Genomic DNA, 22,526 nt, shown 5'->3' on the forward strand with positions numbered 1-22,526 from the left:
TATGTACAAGAATATAACTACTATAATACTGCTCCTATGTACAAGAATATAACTACTATAATACTGCTCCTATGTACAAGAATATAACTGCTATAATACTGCCTCCTATATACAAGAATATAACTGCTATAATACTGCTCCTATGTACAAGAATATAACTGCTATAATACTGCCTCCTATGTACAGGAATATAACTGCTATAATACTGCCTCCTATGTACAAGAATATAACTACTATAATACTGCCTCCAATGTACAAGAATATAACTACTATAATACTGCTCCTCTGTACAAGAATATAACTACTATAATACTGCCTCCTATGTACAAGAATATAACTACTATAATACTGCCTCCTATGTACAAGAATATAACTACTATAATACTGCTCCTATGTACAAGAATATAACTACTATAATACTGCCTCCTATGTACAAGAATATAACTACTATATTACTGCTCCTATGTACAAGAATATAACTACTATAATACTGCCTCCTATGTACAAGAATATAACTACTATAATACTGCCTCCTATGTACAAGAATATAACTACTATAATACTGCCTCCTATGTACAAGAATATAACTACTATAATACTGCCTCCTATGTACAAGAATATAACTACTATAATACTGCCTCCTATGTACAAGAATATAACTACTATAATACTGCCTCCTATGTACAAGAATATAACTACTATAATACTGCCTCCTATGTACAAGAATATAACTACTATAATACTGCCTCCTATGTACAAGAATATAACTACTATAATACTGCCTCCTATGTACAAGAATATAACTACTATAATACTGCCTCCTATGTACAAGAATATAACTACTATAATACTGCCTCCTATGTACAAGAATATAACTACTATAATACTGCTCCTCTGTACAAGAATATAACTACTATAATACTGCCTCCTATGTACAAGAATATAACTACTATAATACTGCTCCTCTGTACAAGAATATTACTACTATAATACTGCTCCTATGTACAAGAATATAACTACTATAATACTGCTCCTATGTACAAGAATATAACTACTATAATACTGCCTCCTATGTACTAGAATATAACTACTCATTCACATGTATCTTTGCAGCAGAATGTGTGGCAGCTCCTAGGATTTCTGCCCTGCCTTTTGTAGTCTATCATCCCAGATAGGAATACCCCTTTAATAAAACCAGTAACGTAACGGACCAGTCTGAAAGATGCCAAAAATCTTTGGCTGCCATGACCTAAAATAGATTTTATTTTCCTCTTTCTATAAAACACAAACCTGTTTGAAAAAAGTGACAGAAAAGGGGGAGGTGTCAGTAAAATAAATTAGATGTGCACACAGATGTCAACATTGTTTGCAGCAGGAGTAGATAACAAAAGTGGGTATGGGGGTGGAGGAAGGGTCTGATCAAGAAGGATTTATTTGGGGGGTAACAGCTGCTGTGGGGGGAGGGGTGGGGGGAGAGTTTGGTTCCAGGGATCAGCTGCCTTGAGGAGCAGTGCTCTGGATGCAGTGTGTACAGCAGCCACTAGGTGGCAGTGTTGTGTAAGAGTCACATAGCAAATCCAAGCAGGTGCCTGGCATCAGGAGAGAGAGAGGGGGGGGGGGGGGGGGGGGGGGGGGGGGATGCTGGTGCAGCTCTGCACTTGGGGGGATAAGATGCTAATTTTGGTATATTCAAGGAAACTGATAAATAGAGGGTTGAAGGAGGTGAGGTGGGGAGACCCTGTCTCTGCTGCATGAAGTATCTTGCAAAAATTCAGTTCCAGATTTTGAGGAAACTATCCCACGATCCTGTGGCGACCGCCATCCCGTCCGAGGTGACACCGAGGCAGCTGACGCGGTTGTCATGCCCAGACAGCACACCTGTCGGATTACAAAAAATAAATGATAGGAATTGACCAATAGGATTCTTTCAATTCTACGTGGCATTTCTTATTTTTTCTGCTTCTGGGAAAGCTGGGTCACATCCAAAATGGCTGACGTTTTTAGCTTCCATCTGACCTTCCTGTCAGATGCGGAGCGATATTATTGCCTAGCAATGACTCACGAGGGCCCCTGTACACACCGGGGGAGATTTATCAAAATTGATGTAAAGGAAAACTGGTTTTGTTGCCCATAGCAACCAATCAGATTCCATCTTCCATTTTCTAAAGCAGCTGTGAAAAATGTAAGGTGGAATCTGATTGGTTTCTATGGGCAACTAAGCCAGTTATACTTTACACCTGAACCCGCATTCATCCAGCAACACCTTAAAGGGGCTGTCTAGTTTCCGAATTAAACGGTTTAACCTTCTGGATCAACCTGCAATAATAAACAGCTAAGTACTTACCTGCCGATCCTGCCATACAGCGCTGGTTCTCCTGGCCTGACTATTTAGCAGTGACGTCATGCCGATAACACATGACTGCTGCAACCAATCACTGGCCTCAGCGGTGTACCCAGAGAGGCCAGTGGTCGGCTGCAGTGGTCACATGTTGTTTACATGACGTCACTGCTGCAGCCGGTAAAAAAAAAAAAAGAGAAGAGAGAACAGGAGTGGCAGCGTGGGATTTGGCAGGTAAGTACTTACCCGTTCATTATTGTAGGTTAATACAGAATGTTATCTGGTTTCATCCTGAAACTGGACAACCCCTTTAAGTATGGAAAAGTTTTAGGGATCCTTCACACACAGTTTTGTCAATGGCATTTATTGCGCACAAGTGTGTTTCATATGGTAGCTGATGGTTTTTTTTAAGGTGTTTTTTGCATCTTTAGCATTCTTAGGGCGGGTTCGCATTGGCGTTATAAAGGAACCTAATTCAATAACAGAATATAATGGAATTCTAGGAAGGGATGCAAAATGGAAGCCTTTAAGAGGCATTCCGTTTTGCGCCGTCCTAATGCACGTCTATGGGGACAAATAACGGTTCCTGTCAACGGGACTATTTTTCAGTCAGACAAACGGAACCATTATGTGCCCCCATAAATATGTATTAGGATGGAGCAAAATGGAATGCCTCTTAAAGGCTTCCGTTTTCCATTCCGTCCTAGACTTCCGTTATATTCAGTTATAACAGAACCTATAACGGAATTCAATAACGCCAATGCGAATCCGCACTTATAGAGTAAAGAATGTACCCCCTGTGGTGTGGTCACTTCCATTGTAGAGTATTATTGGGGGGGGAAGCATTGTTAAAGGAAATGCATAAAAAAATGCCAACACACATTACATAGGTGATTTCTGAAGATGATGCAAAACTTGGTGAAAAATACCAGTTTCTCCTGTGTTTAATATTTCCCATAGACTTCCATGCATTTTTTTTTTACTAAAATCGCAGCAAAAATGCCTCAAAAAGCCTATATATGAACCCACAGTATGGGGGCGCTACCACACCGGGTAATTACATCACCAGTGTAACGAGCCTTTAGGGACAGCGGAACAGAATGGGCGTGATGACATCTTGCTGCCGTCTCCTGAGGTAATGGCAGTGTCTTAAGAAGAAAAAACCCATCAGCGGTCGCCAATGAACCTGATACTGTAGATTAGAAGCTGACAAACCCGTTTATGAGATAATCGGAGGCTTTGGCTTTTCCCATTGACCACAATAGAGCAAGAAAAATACACAAGTATCAAAAATGGCTGACAGGAAGTGTGTCCTTGTTGCCATAGCAACCATCCTCCCAGAGCTCTTCAGAAATGAAAGCTGATCTCTTACTGGTTGTTAACGGCAACCACCCCTTAACCCTAATACCCTTTTGGTGTGTTATTTGGGCACTATGGAGGTATTATTAGAATTTACATCACAGGGCACCGTCCAAATTAAAGGGCCCGTACATCCTCAATAGCAGTCGACTGAATGCTCAATTGGCAAACAACTATTATTCCTTATTTTCTATACACAGTACATGCATACTCGGCTGCCAGACACCTCTGTCAGCGGCTCATCACCTGTGGGATTGGGTATGTTGAAATCCAGTATGCCCCAGCCTTCATTACAGAGACCTCTGCCTTCGGGGGGCCTCCAGAATTCACAAGTTTGGCCGACTTTCCTTTAATGTGTATGGGCACCTGAAGGTCGACCCTGGGAATGACTGTGACTGACTGAACACCTACGGGAGGCGGCCATCTTTGGTTGTCTTATGTGGTTATTAAAGGGGTTGTCTCATGACACATACTTACCACTTAGAGGATAAGTATCTGATCAGCTGGTGGGGTACCACCCAATCATGAGAACGGGTGCCCCATGTCCCCCTGTTTAAATAGTTTGGCATGCACGCTGCCGCCTTATTTATCTCTATGGGACTTCCAGAGATAACCTGTGGATAGGGCAAGAGTCAGCAACCTCCCGCACTCCAGCTGTTGTAAAACTACAAGCCCCAGCATGCTCCTTTCACTTTTATGAGGTTTCTGAGAACAGGACAGCAAGTATGCATGCTGGGAGTTATACTTTTACAACAGCTGGCATGCCAAAGGGTTATTGACGACAGGATATGAGATGTATTGGTCAAGGAACAACCCCTTTAAGACTCCATTCACATGTCCGCAAATGGGTCCGCATCCGTTCCGCAATTTTGCGGAACGGGTGCAGACCCATTTATTTCCTTTGCGGATGGAATGGATGCAGACAGCACACAGTGTGCTGTCAGCATCCGCAATTGCAGAGCGCGGCCCCGATCTTCAGGTCCGCAGCTCCGCAAAAGATAGAACATGTCCTATTCTTGTCTGCAGCTTGCGGACAAGAATAGGCATTTCTATATGGGTGCCGGGCGGGTGTGTTGCGGGTCCACAACACACCACGGACGTGTGAATGGAGCTTAAGGCTCGAAATATATAAAATTGCTTAATTAGGAGGCTCAAGTAAACACTACAGGAAGTAGAAATACCCTTTAAGGCGACCATGAACTATAGTTGAGGTGTCAGCAATCTCCCGCACTCCCAGCATGCTCCATTCACTTCTATGGGAGTAAGGCCTCTTTCACACGACCGTTTTTTTTTTTCCGTTTTTGCGGGCCGTTTTTTGCGTTCCATATATGGTCCGTATACGGAACCATTCATTTCAATGGTTCCGCCAAAAAAACGGAATGTACTCCGTATGCATTCCGTTTCCGTATTTCCGTTTTTCCGTTCCGTTGAAAGATAGAACATGTCCTATATTTGGCCGCAAATCACGTTCCGTGGCTCCATTAAAGTGTATGGGTCCGCAAAAAAACGGAATGCATACGGAAATGCATCCGTATGTCTTCCGTATCCGTTCCGTTTTTTGCGGAACCATCTATTGAAAATGTTATGTCCAGCCCAATTTTTTCTATGAAATTACTGTATACTGTATTTGCCATACGGAAAAACGGAACGGAAAAACGGACCGGAAACGGAAACACAACGGAAACAAAAAACGGAACAACGGATCCGTTTAAAACGGACCGCAAAACACTGAAAAAGCCATACTGTCGTGTGAAAGAGGCTTAAATCTGCAAAACACGGATACCGGTCATGTGCATTCCACATTTTGCAGACTGGAATGTCCGTCCCATAATAGAACAGTCCTATTTGTGTCCGTAACGTGGACAATAACAGGACATGTTCCGATCTTTTGTGGAATGGACATTCGGACATACGGATACGGAATTCACATGGAGTCATTTCCGTTTATTGCGGCCCCTTTGAAGTGAATGGTTCTGCATACGGGCCACAAAAAAAATTAACAAAAATTAAGTTCTTGTGCATGAGCCCTAACTAGGGTGAACTCACTTAGCTTGGCCATGTTAGTTCAATGGCAGCAAGGAAGATCAGCGGCTACCGAGTTCCACCTGTTTCAGAGGAAACCAACCTGACAAGATGCTGGTTGGTCAATGGTGGGCAGCTGTCTCACTGTCCATCGGTGTCCATGGACCACCTTCCTATCTATGGCCCATGTGATGGCAAATTATCAGGACAATAGCCATCCTCAGACAGTAGTGATAGGAAACCAATGGTCCGGCACCAGGTGGTCCATTACCGCTGTTTATCGTGCATTTACTGTGTATAGATGAATACTAGACCATTGGAAGTTCTAGACTATTAGGAACCAAGGGACTGAAAAAGATATGATAGGGTTAAGAGATGACTCACCAACTCTTTCACATTTTAGGGAATCCCATATGTTGCAGTTGAAGTCGTCGTAGCCTGCCAGGAGGAGGCGTCCACTGCGGGAGAACGCCACTGAGGTGATGCCGCAGATGATGCTGTCCTGAGAGTAGACGCTGAGCTCCTGGTCAGCACGCAGGTCAAACAAGCGGCATGTGGCATCATCGGAGCCTGTGCAGATGGCCTGACCACTAGGGAAGAACTGTGTGGAGGATTGGGTTAGACCACTGTTTCATTTTTACATGACCCTCTTTGGCCCTCCCAATTCTTCTGTCCTCTCCCATACTCACACAGATGGCATTGATGTCTGACTCGTGCCCTGTAAACGTCTGTCTGCACTCGCCCTCCCGCACGTCCCACAGCTTGGCGGTGGCGTCACAAGCCCCGGAAACGAAGAGGTTAAAGTCGGGAGACACGGCCAGGCTCATGCAGTCTCCTGTGTGGCCCACGAACACCGTCTTCTGCTGCCCGGTTTCGATATCCCACAAAGCACTGGAGGACAAATAAGGAGGTTGAGATATTCAATACTGAGGCCTCAAAGCGTGGACGTCCCTGTTAGGTGGTCCACATTCTACATTGGGAGCCTCATGGCTGGATTAGAAATTATGGAACTAAAGCTGTGATAGTTATGGAGGTACCAAGGTTATCACTGTTTTGGGTGACATTGGGGTTGTCACTGTTATGGGACCACTATGGCTTTCATGACTTGCTCTTTAAAGCAGGCACAGTGTCTCTCGCTTTTATAAGGGCATGGGGCTGTTGTTATTGAGGCACTAATGTAAACATTAGGTCTGAGAGTGACTACAGTGCTTCACTCACTCTGGAGGACCTGTCATATCCTCCAGTGATATGATTGGGCATGGTGTAATGCTTCATTTTCCCTGTGGTGGCGCTGCTGGGAAACGGAACACTTCCTGTCAGGTTTCCAGTAACTGATCGCTGAGGGTCTCAGCAGAGGAACACTTTGTGATCAGCTTATTGTCGGGGTACCCTTCTATTAAGTAGAGATTGTCCAAAGTGAAGACCCCTCTAATAATGGTACCCAGCCAAATACTGAACTTCCACAGATCTGCGCACTTACCAGGTGGTGTCTCCTGAGCTGGTTACAATCTGGTTATCATCCAAGAATCTGCAGCAGGAAAGATAACCTGAAGATAGAAAAAACCCACCAAGATGAAAAACATCAGGTGTGACGACAGTTAACCCCGATATCCCCTCTCTGTCCATTACCCCTTTAATGGGCTTTCTGGGCAGTGTCGGACTGGCCCACCAGACTACCAGAGGATCCTCCGGTGGGACCAGGCTCTGATACCATAGTGGGCCCCAAAGATCCAGGAGGAAAAAACACTTGCAGACAATAAATTGCCACTAGAGACTTTATTGATATAGGGATTGGGCCCCAAAAATAATCCCCTCTGGTGGGCCCAAGGAATCCCAGTCTGACCCTGTTTCTGGGACTGAAATATTGATGCACTCTCTTTTGGAAAAACAACAATATTGGGGGTCTGATCCCCACGGATCTGCAGAATATTGATAGTCAGTCCCCTATTGATCAGACCTCGATGACCTAAAGATAGAGTATCAATGGCGGCACATTTCTCCAGATTCGTCTTTTGCCTTTGATGTCGCATAACGGAGAAAAACTGACCTGTGTGAGCGGCCAGCTCCCTGCTGACCCGGACGTTTCCCTCCCGTGTCTTTAAATTGTAGATGGAGCACATGTTGTCCAAACCACCGCATGCAACAAAGTTACCAGAGGGCGCATAGGAGCAGGTCATCACCCAGGAGGATCGCAGGGGGATAGCATGAACCTAGAAGAATATGGAAGCCATGATGTGGAGTTGATGCATTAATATAATGCAACAGGAGGGTTGGGCGGGTTACATTTCTCAAATTATAAAAACAAGGTGAGAATGTACAGAAATTCTGTTAAAGAGGTTCTCTGGGAATTAATAAAATATAAATACTTAAATATTACTTTATTATAAATATATTCCTTAATGCCTTTCATTAGTTATTATGGCTTGCTTGTTTTGTGGACAGGACAGACTGTGGTAATGGAGACTGCATACAGGAGCTGTCCTTCATGTCTCTCTGTCCTTCATGTCTCCTCATGGACTCCATTCCTACAGAGATGCAGCTGAAGATCTTATCATCTGAATTCAGAATCATAATGCCTGACAAGCAGAGTAGAGAGCTGCTGTGTGATTAGGACAGGTTTTGTGTGTACTAATAGGGCGGTGGCCATTTTATTTCTCCTAATGATTGCCCCCCAAGACAAAACAAACCATTATAACTAATGAAAGGTATTTGGGAATGTGTTTATAATAAAGTAATATTTAAGTATTTTCATTTTCTTAATTCCCGGAGAACCCCTTTAACCTTTTTTTTTTTTGTATCAAGCATTCTAGCAAGAACAGAAGCACAATTGCGCAACTTACTAATAAACTTTATTTTTCAATTTCTCACCTTTTTTAAGACTTGTCTTTGCTGTCAGTGAATGAGAACACTTGCATTTCCATTCAGAGGCAGTAATCCTAGACATAGCTCGTCCTGCTGAGAAGTGGATGCAGTTGTACAGGTATACTGCCTCTGAATGTGGTCAAAATATTCCTATTCACTAAAAGCAAGCAGTTGTTGTTTTTTTTAAAAATAGGGATGATATTAAACACATAGGGGAAAAATGTCCTTCCTCCCAAACCAAACTGGTGCTATAAAGTTGCCAAAACCGAGTTTTGTGAAATTTTGAATGCCATTGCAATTTTTTATGCTGCCCTCGCCAGTTTCTGAAAAGGGTCGTGGTGTGGGCAGGGCAATTGGCCCCAGTACATTTATCATCATTTACCCCAGAAACTGGCATAGGGAGGTGATGAATCCCCAATAGTATATTCGTGTTTTTTTTTCCTTTATAAAGAGATTAAAGGGTTTGTCCCAAGATACAAACGTATGACCTATCGACAGGTAAGAGATAAGTATCTGACCGGTAGGGATGCATGCTCTAGAACCCCCCCCCCCCAATCCTGAGAATGGGGGACTTGTGTTTCCATACGAATGGAGCGGCTTCTCGAGCATGCCTGCTTGACATTCTTTCCTGGGACCTCCATACTTCTGATCGGTGGGAGTCTGGGACCCCGATTAATCAAATAATTCTCCCCAACCGTTTCTCCTCCTTGGAGGATCTCTGCCGTAGAGGTATTATTTTCTTACTTCTTTCATAGATCTATATTTATGTCTGCCCTGATCTCAGTTTACATGCAGTTAAAAGGACATATGTGCACGGGAGATGGGGGTCTCAGTCCTCCTGATTAAACCGGAAAGTACAAAGCATATGTAATCGTAGAAGATTGTAAAAGCTCACCTTGTTTGTTGTGTATGTGTCCCAAACGATAAGTTTTCCATCTTGAGAGGCGCTGACCAGGAGCCTGTATGACATAATACACCATGTCTATAGTATATATAGGAGAACCCTGATACAATTATATTATACTGTCTATGTAAAATATACTGCACCTCCCAATATGACCGACCACTGGACATGACCACAATACAATTCTATTATTCTGTATACATAGAACACTACAACCCCCAACATGTCCTGACCACTGGAGAAGACCATAATACAATTCTATCATTCTGTATACATAGAACACTACAACCCCCAACATGTCCTGACCACTGGACAAGACCATAATACAATTCTATTATTCTGTATACATAGAACACTACACCCCCCAACATGTCCTGACCACTGGACAAGACCATAATACAATTCTATCATTCTGTATACATAGAACACTACAACCCCCAACATGACCTGGACATGACCATAATACAATTCCATTATACTCTATACATAACACACAACAACCCTCAACATGACCTGACCACGGGACATGACAATAATTAAACTCTATTATACTGTATATATAGAGCACTACAACCCTCAACATGACCTGACCATTGAACAAGACCATAAAACATTCTATTATACTCTATACATACAACACTACAACCCCCACTACTAGAAAAGACCTTAATACAATTCTATTATAATGTATACATAGAACACTACAACTCCCAACATGACCATAATACAATTCTATTATACTGTAAACATTGAACATGACAACCCCCAACATGACCGACTACTGGGCAAAACCATAATACAATTCTGTTACACTCTATACATAGAGGACTACACCACCCAACATGACTGACTACTATTTTATTATACTCTATAGATACAACATTACAACTCCCAACATGACTGACCACTGGACACAACCATAATATAAGTCTATTAGACTCTATATATACTGTAGATCACTACAACTCCCAACATGACCCGATCACTGGACATGACCATAATACAGTTCTTTACATAGTAAGTACCTTGAGTCAGTCGACCAGTGCATTGCGTAGATTTTGGCCAAGTGACCACGCAGCGTTCTTCTGGTGCGCAGCTGTATGCGTCCGACCACCTCCATCCCAGATGTGATCTGAAGACAGAAGTTGTGAGCGGTCAACACTTTTTACTTGGAGAACTCAACAGAAATGGATCTCCGGAAGAAAGCTACTCACCTGTTCTAAGGTCGTGTCTGCACATTGTTTTCTGGCGTCCTGAAAGTAAATAATGAAGATCTATGATCTATGGACATCTTACTGATGGAAGAAGCTCCACAGATACTACAAGCTGGAAGACGCTCTACAGATTCTGCTAACGGAGACTTGTGTCCCTGGACATCGGTTTGTGGGTTCAGACCTTATACAGTTGGCCAAAAATTTCCATCAGCCAAATAATGAATACTCTGGCTAGCTAGCGGAAATGTCTTCCTACTGGAGGTTTCCTTCAAACCTTCCAAATGTGGCCAAGAAGACAAGGCTGGAACCATGTTGAACATGTAACTGTTTGGAAGGGGTCACTGACCAGTATTAATGGGGAATAAATTGGTTCTCTCAGGAAGAGTTACATAGTATCTTTTAAAAAAAGTCTAATCTCAACCTCAATGTAACTTGTTTATGTGTTGATCCAGAAGAAGCCAAAACAAAACCCATGTGAGATGTCTTGAAGGATCGGCTGATAGAAAAGAAGGACCAGGAGTGTTGGATTATGGCATACCTGGTCCTGTGTTCCTGCAGGAGATAAGTCACCCCAGTAGCCCATTCCCCTCTCCCCAATGAAAACACATGCACGCTCAGCTGAACCAAATATATGGGGGGCTCAGGAAGAACGTATATATAATTGTTAAGCCAAATGGAGATCTAGGATGGCACAAGTCCAGTGATTTACCGCAATCTGCTTCTTCAGAGCCTCTGCCTCTTGACGTAACTCCTCGAGCTCCCCCATCTTGAGAACTGTGTAGAGACAAAGCGTGAAGAAGAATGAGTAGGTCCATCTCTGATCAGGTAGATAACACAGACATGATAATATTTTTTGGATGCTTGACCTTTCCAAAAATCACAGAGAAGATGGAATCATTTTTGTAAAATTCATTTCCTGATTTTGTGAGTGACAACTGTTTTTTTTTTTCTGTGACTTGTTCCACCTGTTTTCAGGTAAACAAAAGCATTTGGGAACCTTCCTGGAGGATGACTGGTGGACCAGACCGATCCGGACCCTGGGTAAGAACAAGATATGGCACTGTGCACTCCAGGTGCTGATGGCTGCCCAGCAGAATGCTCATTGCTCTACCAATTCCTACAGTATGGACCCAGAGATTGTATTTGCTTTAGTCTCTGATGTTCAATGGTTTAGTGCCCTAATCCCAGTGGTCTGGTATTTTAGTTCCCTAGTCCCTGGTGTCCAGTGGTTTAGTGCACAAGTCCCTGGTGTGCAGTGGTTTAGTGCACAAGTCCTTGGTGTCCAGTGGTTTAGTGCACAAGTCCCTGGTGTCCAGTGGTTTAGTGCACAAGTCCCTGGTGTCCAGGGGTTTAGTGCCCTAGTCACTAATGTCCAGTGGTTTAGTGGTCAAGTCCTTGGTGTCCAGTGCTCTAATCCTAGGTGTCTTGTGGTTTAGTGCCCTAGTCCCTGGTGTCCAGTGGGTTGTAAATCCAGTGCCCTGTTCATAATATCTGTTTGTTTAACTGCCTAGTCTCTGGTGCACAATGATTTAGTTCCCTAGTCCCTGTTTTTTTAAGTCTTTTGTTACCCAACCGTGCTGTTCCTGGTGTCTATTGTTTTAGTTCCCTAGTCCCTAGGGTCCAGTGGTTTAGTGCTCTAGTACATGGTGTCCAGTGGTTTAGTTCCCTAGTCCCTAGTGTTCAGTGGTTTAGTGGACAAGTCCCTGGTGTCTAGTGGTTTAGTGCCCTAGTCCATGGTGTTTAGTGGTTTGGTGCCCTAGCCCTGGTGTCCAGTAGTTTGTTAACCCAGTGCCCCGTTCCTAGTGTCTTTTGGTTTAGTTCCCTGATGTCCAGTTGTTTGTTACCTCAGTGCTCTGTTACAGATGTCCATAGGTTTAGTTCCCTAGTCCCTGGTGTTAAGTGGTTTAGTGCCTTAGTTCCTAGTGTCCAGTGATTTTTTTACCCCATTGGTTTAGTGCCTTAGTCCCTGGTGCACATTATTTAGTTCCCTAGTCCCTGGTGGTAAGTGGTTTAGTGCCTTAACCCCTGGTGACTAGTGGTTTTGGTACCTAGTCTGTGGTGAGAAGTGGCTTGTTACCCCAGCTACTGTCAAACCATTGGACTGCTGGAAAGTCATCCCATGGGCAAGTCCAACACTTCACTCATTAAGGTTCTTGTGGACCCCTTATGAGGACCTGGTTGGGAACATGTACTAAATACCTAGATGTGCAGACAACCATTGGCGGGGGATTCATGCCTGACAATGAGCATTGTTGTACCCACCATTTGGTTGAAGCTACCATTACAAAAGAACATGGTGGGCAACGATTCAGTGGCACCTCTAATTTCTGTAGGTTCACCCATTAACTTATTTAACACAACACAGAAATCAGTGGAGGATGAATCATATCGGTGGTAACATCTATAAAACCTGATGATGAAGACATTATCTTCTTCGATCACCGGAATCTGGATATTTGCCCCTTTATAGCCGTCTCTATAGATATTTGGGTGGTTTTTGATTCCTCTTGAACATGGATTTTGCAGGAATATATGTCGATGACCTATCCTCGGCCATCCTTGTGTGTTCGTTGGGTGTCTGGGTCACCTTTGTGTCTATGGCAGGTTGATTCATGGACTAAGCACTCCGGTCCGTCCCTGCTTTCATCTCAGTCAAAACAAGTGCAGTAACACGCAGTGACAGGTGACGCCATTAGTACTATGCAAATTGTGCACTTTAAAACCCCATGGATTTGCCTAATTTACCCATTTAATTTGGTCACAGGAGACATTTCCTGCTCCAGCAGAGACAGATGGCGCAAGGTACGTTCCAGTCTAAACTAGGACTTATGTATCGTCCAACATGTGGCTTCTGTGGGGCCCCTGGTGAAAGGAAGGCCAGGTTGGCCCTGTCCCTGGGGGCATGAACTTGCACTTTTCTAAGGGGGTGGGTCACATCACCCGCCTGTCCCATAAGGGGGTGGAAACTGACGAGCCCCTTCATTTGGCAATATATATAGACTAGGGTATGTCATATCATTATGATCGGTGAGGGTCTTCCCTCTAGGACCCCAGCAGATCCAGAAAAGAAGAGGCCAACATCCTTCTGGCATTTCTCCTGCATAAGGACCACCTGCCGTGCCACCCATCTCCATGAATATGGCCGTGCTTCAAAGCAGGTGCAAAGCAAAACGGTTACAAAACTGCAGCTCCGCCCCAGCGGAACCGACCCTAGAAGGGGCATGCACTTTAACAACCATTTTTTCTATCGCTCCAATGCTTCTCACATTAAAGATAGGCAATTTTGCAAGCAGTCGATTAAAAATCATTAAAAATGCTTTTGCCCGATACATAAGCAGTGCAACAAAATATCACAGGAAAAAAAACTGGATGACGTGAGAAAAAGCAGAGCAACGAAAAACGTGGCCAAATGATCTCAACCGGAGCAGAGCTGAGTGACTGGAACGGCGTGGCATGAACTGAGTCCTTCCCTTGTTTGCGGTAGGATTTACAGCCCATTAGAGGCGGATGGGGGAGAGAAGCGTTACTGCCTTTACCCCATCAAACCCGCGTTAAAGGGGGCCTCCAGCATCGGTGAGGGATCCCCAATATTTGACCGGTGGGGTGCACTACGCCCCCTACATGTTTACCCCACCACAACACATCACACTCCTCTTCCCTGTGGCTTTGCCCGATCCAGTTGAATGTAAGTGTGCTGCCGTAAGATGCAGTTCCAGGCACTGCCACAACTGTATCGATGGCGCTGTGTCTATAATGATCAGGTGGTCATGAATGTCCCACATGGGTGGAGGAAGCTGAGATGTGGGGAGCTGCTTGCTGGAGCCCTCACAGTATACAGCTGCTTTGGCCACAGGGATTATTTGTCCATTGCCTAAAAAAAATGGCATCAAAGAAAAACTAAATATTTTTGGCTTCCAGTCTATGGCTACACTGCACAAGATGGAAGCCTACAAAGCAAACTCTGTACAGACACTGAACAAGTAGATGCCTCTGAAGAATTGTGAGTGCAGCTCTGGAGTATAATATAGGATGCAACTCAGGATCAGTACAGGATAAGTAATGTAATGTATGTACACAGTGACTCCATCAGCAGAATAGTGAGTGCAGCTCTGGAGTATAATACAGGATGTAACTCAGGATCAGTACAGGATAAGTAATATAATGGTTGTACACAGTGACATCACCAGCAGAATAGTGAGTGCAGCTCAGGAGTATAATACAGGATGTAACTGAGGATCAGTACAGGATAAGTAATGTATGTACACAGTGACTGCACCAGCAGAATAGTGAGTGCAGCTCTAGAGTATAATACAAGATGTAACTGAGGATCAGTACAGGATAAGTAATGTATGTACACAGTGACTGCACCAGCAGAATAGTGAGTGCAGCTCTAGAGTATAATACAGGATGTAACTGAGGATCAGTACAGGATAAGTACCTTTCAACTTTCCCTCTTCCACTATATGTAGGTTATCAAGGGCAGGAATCATATGAAGTGGAGCAAGACATGGCAGCAGCAACAGACTACACATAGGGTTTTTGTAGTCTGTTACCATGGAGATACATAGGTTTTCACAGTGCCTATACATAAATACGATAGATCAAAATATCCATTATTGCAGATGCATTGGAGCAAAACTATACATACCCTTTTACACTATTATTTGATCGCTGTGTACACACAAACAATAGGATTTTATTTTTATGGAAACTATTTGCAAAGTTGCTTCCTCTATTATTTTTGATGCACTGGAGCAATGCAAAGTCCTTGCAAATGTATACGCGCCCTTTAAAATCTACTTGGTACCCACAAGATTACAAAAATTTCTGTTTTAGACTGTGGATTGTCCAAAAATACCCAGTGCAGACATGTTACCACCCCCCATGATAGCCTGCGGGTCGCTGCCAGACCTGCCCTGCGCTCGCCTCTCTAGTCTTTTGTTTCTGAGCCTCTTAATTTTCTCTTTTATATTTTTTCCCGGAAATGGCCGTCCAGAGGGCATCACTCGCTCCCGGATAACTGCCTAAATCCCGCATTAATTGCCAAATCCCCCTCCTGTCAATCACTGCTGTTTTCATTTTTCGCTTCTGTCTCTGCCACTGATTTTCGTGTCGCCGCTGCTTTTTGCCATTTAGTTGCAGCTTTTTTTTTTTTTTTTTTAAACCTGATGTTTCTCCAATGTCTGCTGCCGTATAAACTTTCGCTGCGCCGCTCACTCTCAAGACCTGACAGATGGCGGCCTCTCTGCCTCTTTAAGCAGATAAACGAATTCCGCAATTTCCTAAAGCTGCAAATGCAGGGACTGGTGTGATGGGAAGATGTGTGTCCGATGCCAGACGTCACGTAACAGTGAGACAAACACTAATCTGCCGCCGGGGAAGAGGGCACCAGGAGTATCGGGGGCAGAGAGTGATGTAGCAGAGCCCGATTTGTCACTTAATGCTATGCAGTCCTATGTAAAATCTCAGAGATGAGATCGCCATGACAAACTCAGCACTGCTACACGTGACCCTCTGCCACATCTCTAATAAGGCCTCAGTAGGGATGCCCTGGAGTATATGGGGCAGAAAGCGATGTAGCAGTGCCCAATTTGTCACTTAATGCTACACAGTCCTATGTAAAGTCACCGAGATGAGATCGCCATGACAAACTCAGCACTGCTACACGTGACCCACTGCTACAACTCTAATAAGGCCTTAGTAGGGATACCCTGGAGTATAGGGGGCAGAAAGCGATGTAGCAGTGCCCAATTTGTCACTTAATGCTACACAGTCCTTTGTAAAGTCACCGAGATGAGATCTCCATGACAAACTCAGCACTGCAACACGTGACCCTCTGCCACATCTCTAATACTGCCTCAGTAGGGATGCCTAGGATTATCGGGGGCAGAGAGAGATGTAGCAGAGCCCAATTCGACACTTAATGCTATGCAGTGCAGTGTAAAATCACAGAGATGAGATAGCCATGACAAACTCAGCACTGCTACACGTGACCCACTGCTACATCTGTAATAAGGCCTCAGTACGGATATCTAGGGGTAAAGCTATATATTAGTAAAAAAAATTAGGTGTACATTTGGGCACAGGGGACAAGATGGAGAAGGTGGTACAGGAAGTGGATAGAAAGTTGGTATTTGTAGAAGGGCAGGACTGGCACCCTGAACGGTGAGGGAGTCCTGCCTGGCACCAACCAAAATTTAGTGTGTCACTTCTTATTTTGATGGGTTGTACTTGGTTTTCATATAGTCACTATGCAACCAATCAGATTTCACCTTGCATTTCTCAAAACTCCTTTGGAAAATGAAAGGTGGAATCTGATTGGTTGTCATGGGCAACAAAGCCATTTTTCCTTTTATATCAGTATTGACCCATCTTCCCCCTCCAGGACTGGACAAACATGGCCGCTTTCTTCCAAAAACAGCGCCACAACTGCCCAGGGGTCGCGTGTGGTATTGCGGTGCAGCACCATTCACTTTAACTGAGCTGAGGGGCAATAATGGGCACAATTTTTTTTTAAAAAGCACTGCGGTCTTTAGTCATATGACGCACGTCATGGCCAAAGTCGTTTTGCAGCGCCAGCCATAAGTGGAGATATAATCTAGAGGGCACAGTATAAGGATCTATTGGACATATATATACAATCGTATACATCTGTATCTATAAAATGGGGGTATTTGAAAGTACAAGACTGAAGGTATAGATCCCTTTAAGAATGCCTTTAAAGGCACTGCTAGTTATTTGGTGCTTCACTGACATCCAGTGGAGGCCATTTTGTGTGTAGAGCCAATGGCTAAAGGAAAAACTGTCTCTGTTGCCCGGAGCAACCAATCAAAGCACAGCTTTCATTTTTTCAACAGCACTATAAGAAATGAAAGCTACGCTCCGATTGGTCGCTATGGGCAATGAAGGCAACTCAGAAATCTGCCCTATTTGTGAACCTAATGGGGAGTGTTTTATCAAAACTGTTGCCCATAGCAACTAATCAGATTCCACCTTTCATTTTTCAGAGCTCCTTTGGAAAATGAAAAGTGGAATCTGATTGGTTGCTATACGCAACTAAGACAGTTTTCCATTACACCAGTTTTGATAAATCTCCCCATGGCGTTTATTATAAAGAGGGCGACACCTGAGTTGCCTTCATGTTCCTAGGTGTGAGCAATAAAGGATGGAGTAGGGGGGTGTGCACCATCATCTGCCGCTTCAGGAAAACTGAGTGACAACCTCTGCAGGACAGAAATAGAGGCCCTAATGGGTTGTCACCTGGCTTTTCCAGAAGGGAGGAGTTGAAAGGATCCACACAATATATGCAAATCAGTGGATTCCTCTCAGCTGATTGGCCGGTCGGGATCAGCCGACTGGATCCAGGGCGCTCAAGGGGATCGGGGCTATCGCAACGCCTCGATTAGTGTTCTTAGGATGCAGAGATCACTTCTCCATAAAAGAAAACGCTGCTGGAAATGATGTCACTCCTTTACTTTCCTCACTTTTCTTATCACATATTCTTCTGTGTTCAGGTCCAAAGCTAAATTCTGAATTCTGGGATCTCATATATACCAGTTATACAGCTTGAAGTGTTACGTCACATGACTGACACAGGGGGTGGAGCTAAACTGGTGTCTGTTTTTAGTGGCTACCAGCAGGAAATTAGAAGTAGCTCTTTATAAGTGAAGAAAAAAAACCCAAATAGCGCAAAACCTGTGCAATTTCATTAAAGCAAAGTATTTACAAAGTGGCTCAGAAAAATGTACAGATGAAAACCGTAAAGTTTTTTTCTAAAAGTGGAATAATCCTTTAAGTGTTTGTAATAAGGTCTATACTGTATATATAGTGCTCGACGCAGCTCTTACCCATAAGGGCAGTCCTGTTGGAGGGTGTCGCTATTTTCCATTAGACTGTAAGCTCTGGAGTGCAGGGATCGCCTGCAAATATTTGCTCTTTAGCTTGTGTTTGCCTATGGAGCTCTATCAACACGAGTGGCGTTAATATTTACGCATATTGTCCCGGACTTTATATGGCTGACATCACTAGCCCATCCATTGTACTACACTGACGTTGTCTAGGCGCACTAATAACCTACGCGATAAGTATAAAGTATACAAATACATGGTGCTCTCTAGAAACAGGCGGCAAGTAAACAGCTCCGCCATGACACTTCATACATGCAAATCAGAGGCACGGGGTGCGGGAATAATCCCCACGACCAACGCATAGGAAAATGACAGAAGCCGGGAACGTCCAGGTTTTGCATGACATGGTCAGGCTACTTTCACACTGGCGTTTTGGCTTTCCGTTTGTGAGATCCGTCAGGGGCTCTCAGAAGCGGTCTAAAACGGATCAGTTTTGCCCTAATGCATCAGAATGCATCAGTTTGCCTCCGTTCAGTCACCATTCTCGCTCTGCAGCGTTTTGCTGTCCGCCTGATGAAACTGAGCCAAACGGATCTGTCCTGGCACACAATGTAAGTCAATGGGGACGGATCCGTTTTCTCTGACACAATCTGGCACAATAGAAAACGGATTCGTCCCTCATTGACTTTCAATGGTGTTCAAGACGGATCCATCATGGCTATAGAAGACATAATACAACCGGATCCTTTCATGACGGATGCATGCGGTTGTATTATTATAACGGAAGCGTTTTTGCAGATCCATGACGGATCCGAAATAACGCTAGTGTGAAAGTAGCCTTATACATAAGCAGGACTGTACTGACTGCCACCATGTCTATGGCGCCAACATACTGCACAGCGCCGTACAAGAATCACATAGTGGGTCCTGAGTATGAATGGGATAAACTGCCAATCAGGGGACAGCTTGGAGGCCCAAATAGGTTCAGCCGTGCAATAATATTATGTCATGTCCACTGGTCAGGACATGTTGGGAGTTGTAGTGTTCTATGCATAGACTATAATAGAATTGTAGTAGTATGGTCATGTCCAGTGGTCAGGACTTGTTGGGAGTTGTAGTGTTCTATGTATAAAGCATATTAGAATTGTATTATGGTCATGTCCAGCGGTTAGGTCATGTTGGGGGTTGTAGTGTTCTATGTATAGAATATAATAGAATTGTAGTATGGTTGTGCCCAGTGGTCAGGACATATCGGGGGTTGTAGTGTTCTATGTATAGAATTTAATAGAACTGTATTATGTCATGTCCACTGGTCGGGACATGTTGGGGGTTGTAGTGTTCTATGTATAGAGTATAATAAAATTGTAGTATGGTTATGTCCGCTGGTCAGGACATGTTGGGAGTTGTAATGTTCTATGTATAGAATATAATAGAACTGTATTATGGTCATGTCCAGTGATCAAGACATGTTGGGAGTTGTAGTGTTCTATGTATAGAATATAATAGAACTGTATTATGGTCATGTTCAGTGGTCAGGGGTTGTAGTGTTCTATCTATGCAGTATACTAAAACTGTATCATGTCATGTCTGTTGGTCTAGTAATGTTGGGGGTTGTAGTGTTCTATGTATAGAATATAATAGAATTGTATGATGGTATTGTCTAGTGGTCAGATGTGTTGGGGGTTGTAGTGTTCTATGTAGAGAGTATAATGCTAGGTCTACATGACGACATTTGTCGCGCGACATTTTGTTGCACCAATGTCACGCAACAATTTTTATAATTGCAGTCTATGGTGTCGCACTGCAACAGGCAACATGCTGCGACTGCGACGCAACAGTCGCAGAAAATCCATTCGAGATGGATTTTTCTGCGACTGTCGCGTCGCAGTCGCAGCATGTTGCATGCTGCAGTGCGACACCATAGACTGCAATTTTAAAAATTGGTGCGCGACATTGGTGTAGTTGTGCCATATCTGTCGTGCGACTAATTGTCGCGTGACAAATGTCGTCGTTTAGACCTAGCCTAATAGAATTGCATGATGGTTTTGTCTAGTTGTCGGTCATGATAGGGGTTGTAGTGTTCTATGTATAAAGTAAAATAGAATTGTATTATGGTTATGTCCAGTGGTCAAGACATTCTGGGGGGTGTAGTGCGCATGTAGAGCATATAAAATAATTGTATCATGGCCATCTCTAGTAATCAGGTTATGTTGGGGGTTACAGTGTTTTATTTATAGAGTATAACAGAATTGTGATATAGTCATCTCCAGTGGTGTAGTCATGTTGGGGGTTGTAGTGTTCTATATGTATAAAGTATAACATAATTGCCTTATGATCAGATCCAGTGGATGGGTCGTGTTGGGGGTTGTAGTGTTCTATTTATTCTATATAATAGAGTTCTGTTCCATTAGCAGATCCCCTCCATAGCTCTCCCGTCTTCCTGTGCTGTGTCTTACCTGTGGGTGAAGGGTCCCTCTTCTCTCGGTGACTCTGCTCCTCTCTCCTATTCTTCTATCATGAAACTTTTTGAGTGGTTCCCTTTGCAGGTGTCTCCTGGGACCTTCTCTCAGGTCTCCGCTCTCTTCTTCTCCGTTGTCTTCTTCCACTTCTTGTGTTTCCCCTCCCTGGACCCCTGTGCTCCTCTCTGTGCCCGCGGTGTCAGCCCCTTACCCCTCAGCAGTGGGGTCGCTGCCCTTCCTCCTGGTAATCTGGAGCTCCCACCTGCCCTGTGACTGCTGCCTGTGCACTGCAGAGGTATGAGAGAGCACTCCGGGGAGGGGGAGGCCGGGGAGGCCGGGGAGGGGGGGGGGGGGGGGGGAGGCCGGGGGGAGGAATGAGGCTAAAAGCCGATTTAGAGTTAAATGCTTAAATGCAAACCAGTTTGCAAATGGGAGAACAGGAGCCAGGAAATCAAAGACTGCATGTGTGTGTGTGCGTGTGTGTGTGTAAGATATGTGTGTGTGTGTGTGTGTGTGTGTAAGATATGTGTGTGTGTGTGTGTGTGTACCATGTGTGTGTGTAAGATATGTGTGTGTGTGTGTGTGTGTGTAAGATATGTGTGTGTGTGTGTGTAAGATATGTGTGTGTGTGTGTGTAAGATATGTGTGTGTGTGTGTGTGTGTAAGATATGTGTGTGTGTGTGTGTGTGTGTGTGTGTGTGTAAGATATGTGTGTATATGTGTAAGATATGTGTGTGTGTGTGTGTGTGTGTGTGTGTGTGTAAGATATGTGTGTGTGTGTGTGTGTGTACCATGTGTGTGTATGTGTGTGTACCATGTGTGTGTGTACCATGTGTGTGTGTGTACCATGTGTGTGTACCATGTGTGTGTGTGCGTGTGTGTACCATGTGTGCGTGTGTGTACCATGTGTGTGTGTAAGATATGTATGTGTGTGCGTGTGTGTGTGTGTGTAAGATATGTGTGTGTGTGTGTAAGATATGTGTGTACTATGTGTGTATATGTGTAAGATATGTGTGTGTGTGTAAGATATGTGTGAGTGTGTGTGTACCATGTGTGTGTATGTGTGTGTACCATGTGTGTGTGTACCATGTGTGTGTATGTGTGTGTGTACCATGTGTGTGTATGTGTACCATGTGTGCGTGTGTGTACCATGTGTGTGTATGTGTGCGTGTGTGTGTGTACCATGTGTGTGTATGTGTAAGATATGTGTGTGTACCATGTGTGTGTATGTGTAGAATATGTGTGTATGTACTATGTGTATATGTGTAAGATATGTGTGTGTGTACCATGTGTGTGTATGTGTAAGATATGTGTGTGTGTATATATATATGTGTACCATGTGTGTATATGTGTGTATATATATATGTGTGTGTGTATTTGTGTAGGATGTGTGTATATATATGTGTATGTATATATCTTTGTATATGTGTGTACTGAGCTGCATCTGCACATCAATCATTTCTATCACTATTATCTCATATCTATCTATCTATCTATTATCTATCTATCTATCTATCTATC

General features: G+C 43.8%; 1 protein-coding gene across 1 annotated transcript; it reads right to left on the bottom strand.

Annotated features, from left to right (window-relative positions):
• Nucleotides 1-1,245: 1,245 nt before the first annotated feature.
• On the bottom strand, nucleotides 1,246-21,284 carry GNB3 (G protein subunit beta 3). The gene is made up of 10 exons (XM_040437580.1): nucleotides 21,003-21,284; nucleotides 11,409-11,473; nucleotides 10,700-10,738; nucleotides 10,511-10,617; nucleotides 9,477-9,540; nucleotides 7,767-7,929; nucleotides 7,200-7,266; nucleotides 6,409-6,610; nucleotides 6,104-6,320; nucleotides 1,246-1,878 (listed from the first exon to the last, which is right to left on the bottom strand). The coding sequence occupies exons 2-10, from the start codon at nucleotides 11,463-11,465 to the stop codon at nucleotides 1,772-1,774; spliced, it is 1,023 nt and encodes a 340-aa protein (XP_040293514.1). The 5' UTR covers nucleotides 11,466-11,473; nucleotides 21,003-21,284; the 3' UTR covers nucleotides 1,246-1,771.
• Nucleotides 21,285-22,526: the final 1,242 nt, after the last annotated feature.

Source organism: Bufo bufo, chromosome 6 (genome assembly GCF_905171765.1).
Source record: "Bufo bufo chromosome 6, aBufBuf1.1, whole genome shotgun sequence".
Taxonomy (NCBI): domain Eukaryota; kingdom Metazoa; phylum Chordata; class Amphibia; order Anura; family Bufonidae; genus Bufo; species Bufo bufo.